At 43.7% G+C, this 7,849-nt stretch overlaps 1 protein-coding gene across 1 annotated transcript; it reads left to right on the top strand.

The window, feature by feature from the left end:
* Positions 1–3,627: 3,627 nt before the first annotated feature.
* Positions 3,628–3,909, top strand: LOC139748469 (histone H4-like). The gene has a single exon (XM_071661552.1). It carries the CDS (start codon positions 3,628–3,630, stop codon positions 3,907–3,909), a length of 282 nt encoding a protein of 93 aa, XP_071517653.1.
* The last annotated feature ends 3,940 nt before the right edge of the window (positions 3,910–7,849 follow it).

The following is a 7,849-nucleotide window of genomic DNA, read 5'->3' as shown; positions in this document are numbered from 1 at the left end:
TGTAGTGCAAAAGATGAAAAAGCCATGTTTATCTTAACTGCTAAAAAGTGTTCGAATTGCCATGAAGTGGCGACGTATTCGTGTTCGATAGTGTTGCGTGTAAGGATAGCGACTCCCTCGTGTCTACTGTCTGGAGACTGTCGTGATGTATACCCGCAGTGTCTGATTTTGTACCTGTTGGTGATACATGTGCTGTTAAGTATCACAACATCGGGTCTCTTCTCTTCGAGAAGTGTGACAATCAGATAACGGCTACGGTGATAGCTGCGCACGTTAAACTGTAAGATCTTAAGCATTTACGATTTTTGGAAGTTTATCGGCCTTCTGCATCTAGGGTCGATGAAGGCCGTTGACCCACCGTTTGAGTACTTCACTTGACCATGTTTCTAGTCTTGGGTAGGGATATATCTGGTGAGGAGAGGGAAGAGGAGAGGGGAGAGGAGAAGGGAGAGGGGAGGGGAGAGGGTCATCGTCGACGATTTGAATGCCGAATTTGACGGGAGGAAGGTTGTCTGGAGTGTCAGCAAGGTCAGGTTCTGGGGCTCCTCTGGGAGGGTTAGGCGTGGGAAGGGAAGGGGTGGATGGAGGAGGGGTTCGTGAGTGGAGGTTCAGGGGGAACTGTCGTGGTGGTGGAAGTTGGGACGGTGGGGGTGGGAGAGGAATCGGCATTTGGAGAGACAGTTGGATTATTGGTGTTGGGTTGGCGGGTGGTGGATGGAGATGTGTTAGGGGGTGAGGAGGGGGTATTGGAAGTTGGGAGGGTGACAACAAATGAACCAATGATGATGATAGAAAAGACCCTTCCAAGGAGGGGCGGGAAAAAAAGAAGGGGGAACGAGCAAGAAATTGTTAGAGGAAGTGAATTTTAGAGGGAGGAAAAGAGCGAGGGCTTAACCCCAGCTTGCATAGGAGAAATAGGATGAGCAGGTCAAAGATGATTGGAGGACAAGGTTTTTCTTTTTTTTTTTTTCAAGGATATAGGAGGAGATGGATTGCATCTCTGGCTGATGGACACCTTCTAGCTGACGTCAACGCCCAACACAGAACCTTCCACCACAACAGAAACAATTCTCATGGTGATGACTTATTCGCTTTATACTCTTACAAACGTCTTAACTTCCTAGGACCTTACTTCCACACTGTCTTCACTGGCCCAGGAGGAAAAGGCAGACCTGACCTTGTCTTCTCCAACAGAGCCAGTAATTATCTTCATAATTTCTTGTCTCCAGGACCACTGTGTGGTTCCGACCACATCCCTATCTTTCTCCATCTCTCGTCTAACCCTATCCTCGTCCCATCACCCTCACACTACCACTACAAAAGAGCAGACTTGGAGAGCGTCAAAGACACTCTCTCCAACTGCACTTATACCACAAACTACGAAAATCACCCAATAACGCTAACAGACACAGAAACAGAACATATACATGGAACAATCACACAGGCAGCTGACATTTCTATCCCCAAATCTTCATTTACTTCAAGATACTCCTTCTTCCCTTCTCCCAAAACAACAAGACTCCTCTCATGCTACCGTCGACGCTTTGAGCAAAACAGACGTCCTCACATCCCTACGAAACCACACACTCAACAACCTTCTAGGAGACCACAATAGACACTGGAAATCTCTTATCACCACAACAGAACAACACCGAATCAAATCTCCTCAAGAGTTTTGGAACAGAATCCAAAAACTCAAAGGAATACCGAAAACAGACTTTAATGGGCTAAATGACGACAACACTCTACACCATAACCCACAAGACATTGCCAACATTTCTGAAAAACACTGGGAAGGTATCTTTCACCCTCACCCCCCTCACCCTCTGGCGTACGAAAACACTCAAATTGTCACACAACACATACAAAACAGACCCACTCACTTCTACCCAGAACAGATCATACACCTCCAATCGCTTTCACACGACCGCCTTCTCACATCTACCATAAGATCGAGCGGTGTCAAATGCCTCCTCCTCAAATCGCCCAAAGTAGCCAAAGGAAATTCAGGCATTGGTCACCAGCTACTTACACATCTCCCTAACAACACTATCAGAGCCATCACCTTCCTCTTCAACGCGGCACTAGCCTCTGGCTATTTTCCCGCGGACTTCAAAACTGCAACAACCACAATGATACCTAAACCCAACAAATCCGACAGAGACGCAATGAACTACAAACCCATCAGCCTACTTGAGTCCATTGGGAAGACATTTGAAAGAATCTTAAACAACACCTTACAAACAACAGCCTACTCTCACACAAACAGTTTAGCTTTCATCAACATCGCTCCACACAAGATGAACTCAACATCCTTACGAACTACATAAAAAACAACACGCGGACACAGAAAATGACCGCACTCATCACGTTGTATAAGCCTTTGACACCGTGTGGCACGATGAATTGAGGTATAAACTAAGCATCCAATTCCAACTCCCACGACCCACCATTAAGCTTCCTCATAGTAACAGAAAAACCCGAATCAAATACAGAAACACTTACTCAAACTACTTCTTCCTAAATGCCGGTGTACCCCAAGGCTGGCCCCCACTCTTTACACACTCTACTCAAATAACCTTCCCAATCCTATACACCTGGACTCCATCGCTCTCCAATATGCAGATGATGTTACACAACTAATCAGTAGAACCCAACAGGAAATTGACCAAGTTTTGCTCTGGGAGTTAAAATGGAGGATTAAAACAAATCCTGCAAAATCCAACATATCTTACTTTAATGTACGTCAGAGATACAGCATAACTAATGTCTACCTACACCCCCGTATACACCGACATTTACCCATTCCCATCTCAAATACCAACACTGTCCTGGGTCTAAATTATGATGTACACCTGAGAATGATCCGACATACACAGTTTAGAGAGGCTATTGGGAGAGCGGAGCTCCCAAAATTGTATAGATTCAGAGAGGCGCAATTCAAAACCAAATTGCACCTCTACAAAGCATTGATACGACCACTTATCACATATGCCCCTTCAGCTCTTGAAATCGGAGCCAAATCCAACATCCGTGCACTCTAAATCATTCAGAACAAAGCTCTACGTTGGGTTTTTAACATCAAATGGCACGAGTTCATCAGGAACACAGAACTTCACGAGAGAGCACGAATGCCTCCGCTAAACATCTATTGGAGGAAATTGTTTGATAGACAAGTAGAGCGATTTTAAATACATCATACTCAACAATCTCCTGGGAATAGACCACCCAGGTAACATGTTTAATATACAACCTGGACAACATCCAGATCTTGCTGCTAAGTCCATGCGGGGAACGCCTTGGTAAAATTAGTGTCCATTGGCCAGAGATACGATCCATCCCCTATATCCCTTAAAAAATGAAAAATAAATAAAAAGAATTACATTAAAAATAAGATAAAATAGATAAATAAAAAATAAAAGAATAAATAAAATAAAACCTTGCCCTCCACTCATCATCATCGCCCTATGCAAGCTGGGTTAAGCCCTGGCTTTTTTCCTCCCTCTAAAATTCACTTGCTCTTTCCCCCCTTCTCTTTTCCCGCCCCTCCTTGGAAGGGACTTTTCTATCATCGTCATCATCATCATCATTGGGTTGCACTACATTGGAGAGCTGAGGTGAGAGAAGATGACTGGACGCGGAAAGGGAGGCGCCAAGCGTCATCGCAAGGTTCTTCGTGACAACATTCAGGGAATCACAAAGCCAGCCATTCGTCGTCTTGCTCGCCATGGAGGAGTCAAACGTACCTCTGGCCTGATCTATGAAGAAACCCGTGGTGTAATCAAGGTTTTCTTAGAAAACGTCATCCGTGATGCTGTCACCTACACTGAGCACGCCAAGAGGAAAACAGTCATTGTGGTTTATGCTCTCAAACGCCAGGGCAGAACTCTATACGGATTTGCCAGTTAAGATTATTCTTCCTCTTCCAAGACCATGCGAATTGCACAAATAGAAATCGGACCTTTTTAAGCTCCACAAATAATCTCTAAAGATCTTATTTGACAAAAACAATTTTTCTTCTCTTATTCTCTATTCTTTCATACATTTAGGGCATTAGAAATGATGAAATTCATATATATCGTTTTGGGTAGCAGGCTTGCATAACCGTAGGAAGGAGAGTCCCGTTCAAGCCCATCCTTTGGCAGAGTGGAGGTTTGTCAGAGAGAAATTGAGGGAATTTTCTTTGTATTTGTACATGCATGGAGCCACACATATCCCAATGGATCAGTATGTGCTTTTAGGAGTGTAGGTGCGTGGATAGATTGTTGGGTAGCAGGCTTGCATAACCGTTGGAGAGAGAGACACGCTCAAGCCTATCTTTTTGTAGAGTGGAGTGTTCTTTCCATTTGGACATGCATAGAGACATACATATCTCAATGGATCAGTATGTGCTTTCAGGAGAGTTGGTGCGTGTTGGTGGATTAATGGATAGATGATTGGGCAGCAGGCTTGCATAACCGTAGGAGAGACCCGTTCAAGCCCATATTTTTCCAGACTGGAGGTTTGAAAAAGGGGTTTACCGGGTCTGGGTACCTCTATATAAAGGGAAATACGTGCTTGCCATTGGCTGATAGTGATCTACCAATGAGAGGGCTTTATTTTGTAGACTATGGCGTATATCGTCTTGGAAATTATCAGTAAGAAGGTAATGTAGTTGATATTTGCTTTGGCCACTCCCTCCGACCAACCGTCTGCCGGCCTGTTGGTTTTCTTTTATGATCGAAATGTTTTGGGGGGTAACTTCAATATATGAATGGAATGCAGCGCGCACGGCTTTTCATTCTCTCATATGTGTGTAGATATATATATATATATATATATATATATATATATATATATATATATATATATATATATATATATATATATATATATATATATATATATATATTTTTTTTTTTTTTTTTTTTTTTTGCTTTGTCGCTGTCTCCCGCGTTTGCGAGGTAGCGCAAGGAAACAGACGAAAGAAATGGCCCAACCCACCTCCATACACATGTATATACATACGTCCACACACGCAAATATACATACCTACACAGCTTTCCATGGTTTACCCCAGACGCCTCACATGCCTTGATTCAATCCACTGACAGCACGTCAACCCCGGTATACCACATCGCTCCAATTCACTCTATTCCTTGCCCTCCTTTCACCCTCCTGCATGTTCAGGCCCCGATCACACAAAATCTTTTTCACTCCATCTTTCCACCTCCAATTTGGTCTCCCTCTTCTCCTCGTTCCCTCCACCTCCGACACATATATCCTCTTGGTCAATCTTTCCTCACTCATTCTCTCCATGTGACCAAACCATTTCAAAGCACCCTCTTCTGCTCTCTCAACCACGCTCTTTTTATTTCCACACATCTCTCTTACCCTTACGTTACTTACTCGATCAAACCACCTCACACCACACATTGTCCTCAAACATCTCATTTCCAGCACATCCATCCTCCTGAGCACAACTCTATCCATAGCCCACGCCTCGCAACCATACAACATTGTTGGAACCACTATTCCTTCAAACATACCCATTTTTCCTTTCCGAGATAATGTTCTCGACTTCCACACATTCTTCAAGGCTCCCAGGATTTTCGACCCCTCCCCCACCCTATGATCCACTTCCGCTTCCATGGTTCCATTCGCTGCAAGATCCACTCCCAGATATCTAAAACACTTTACTTCCTCCAGTTTTTCTCCATTCAAACTTACCTCCCAATTGCCTTGACCCTCAACCCCACTGTACCTAATTACATTGCTCTTATTCACATTTACTCTTAACTTTCTTCTTTCACACACTTTACCAAACTCAGCCACCAGCTTCTGCAGTTTCTCACATGAATCAGCCACCAGCGCTGTATCATCAACGAACAACAACTGACTCACTTCCCAAGCTCTCTCATCCCCAACAGACTTCATACTTGCCCCTCTTTCCAAAACTCTTGCATTCACCTCCCTAACAACCCCATCCATAAACAAATTAAACAACCATGGAGACATCACACACCCCTGCCGCAAACCTACATTCACTGAGAACCAATCACTTTCCTCTCTTCCTACACGTACACGGGGGACCAGAAATCCTCCCCTACTTGTATTTTTTAACTTTCTAAAATGGGAAACAGAAGAAGGAGTCACGCGGGGAGTGCTCATCCTCCTCGAAGGGTCAGACTGGGGTGTCTAAATGTGTGTGGATGTAACCAAGATGTGAAAAAAGGAGAGATAGGTAGTATGTTTGAGGAAAGGAACCTGGATGTTTTGGCTCTTAGTGAAACGAAGCTAAAGGGTAAAGGGGAATGTCGTTTGGGAATGTCTTGGGAGTAAAGTCAGGGGTTAGTGAGAGGACAAGAGCAAGGGAAGGAGTAGCAGTACTCCTGAAACAGGAGTTGTGGAAGTATGTGATAGAATATAAGAAAGTAAATTCTCGATTAATATGGGTAAAACTGAAAGTTGATGGAGAGAGATGGGTGATTATTGGTGCATATGCTCCTGGGCATGAGAAGAAAGATCATGAGAGGCAAGTGTTTTGGGAGCAGCTGAATGAGTGTGTTAGTGGTTTTGATGCACGAGACCGGGTTATAGTGATGGGTGATTTGAATGCAAAGGTGAGTAATGTGGCAGTTGAGGGAATAATTGGTATACATGGGGTGTTCAGTGTTGTAAATGGAAATGGTGAAGAGCTTGTAGATTTATGTGCTGAAAAAGGACTGGTGATTGGGAATACCTGGTTTAAAAAGCGAGATATACATAAGTAGACGTATGTAAGTAGGAGAGATGGCCAGAGAGCGTTATTGGATTACGTGTTAATTGACAGGCGCGCAAAAGAGAGACTTTTGGATGTTAATGTGCTGAGAGGTGCAAGTGGAGGGATGTCTGATCATTATCTTGTGGAGGCTAAGATGAAGATTTGTATGGGTTTTCAGAAAAGAAGAGTGAATGTTGGGGTGAAGAGGGTGTTGAGAGTAAGTGAGCTTGGGAAGGAGACTTGTGTGAGGAAGTACCAGGAGAGACTGAGTACAGAATGGAAAAAGGTGAGAACAATGGAAGTAAGGGGAGTGGGGTAGGAATGGGATGTATTTAGGGAATCAGTGATGGATTGCGCAAAAGATGCTTGTGGCATGAGAAGAGTGGGAGGTGGGTTGATTAGAAAGGGTAGTGAGTGGTGGGATGAAGAAGTAAGATTATTAGTGAAAGAGAAGAGAGAGGCATTTGGACGATTTTTGCAGGGAAAAATGCAATTGAGTGGGAGATGTATAAAAGAAAGAGACAGGAGGTCAAGAGAAAGGTGCAAGAGGTGAAAAAGAGGGCAAATGAGAGTTGGGGTGAGAGAGTATCATTAAATTTTAGTGAGAATAAAAAGATGTTCTGGAAGGAGGTAAATAAAGTGCGTAAGAGAAGGGAGCAAATGGGAACTTCAGTGAAGGGCGCAAATGAAGTGATAACAAGTAGTGGTGATATGAGAAGGAGATGGAGTGAGTATTTTGAAGGTTTGTTGAATGTGTTTGATGATAGAGTGGCAGATATAGGGTGTTTTGGTCGAGGTGGTGTGCAAAGTGAGAGGGTTAGGGAAAATTATTTGGTAAAGAGAGAAGAGGTAGTAAAAGCTTTGCGGAAGATGAAAGCCGGCAAGGCAGCAGGTTTGGATGGTATTGCAGTGGAATTCATTAAAAAAGGGGATGACTGTATTATTGACTGGTTGGTAAAGTTATTTAATGTATGTATGACTCATGGTGAGGTGAGCGGCTTTTGCGAAAGCAAAAGCAATAAATCGACCACTTATCACTTACGCCCCTTCAGCTCTTGAGCCCGGAGCCAAATCCAAATCCGTGCACTCCAAATAATTCAGAATAAG

This window comes from Panulirus ornatus, unplaced genomic scaffold, assembly GCF_036320965.1.
Source record: "Panulirus ornatus isolate Po-2019 unplaced genomic scaffold, ASM3632096v1 CTG_4196_pilon, whole genome shotgun sequence".
Lineage (NCBI taxonomy): Eukaryota > Metazoa > Arthropoda > Malacostraca > Decapoda > Palinuridae > Panulirus > Panulirus ornatus.
The sequence above is the reverse complement of the archived record's forward strand: the minus strand, read 5'-3'. Positions and strand labels throughout refer to the sequence as shown.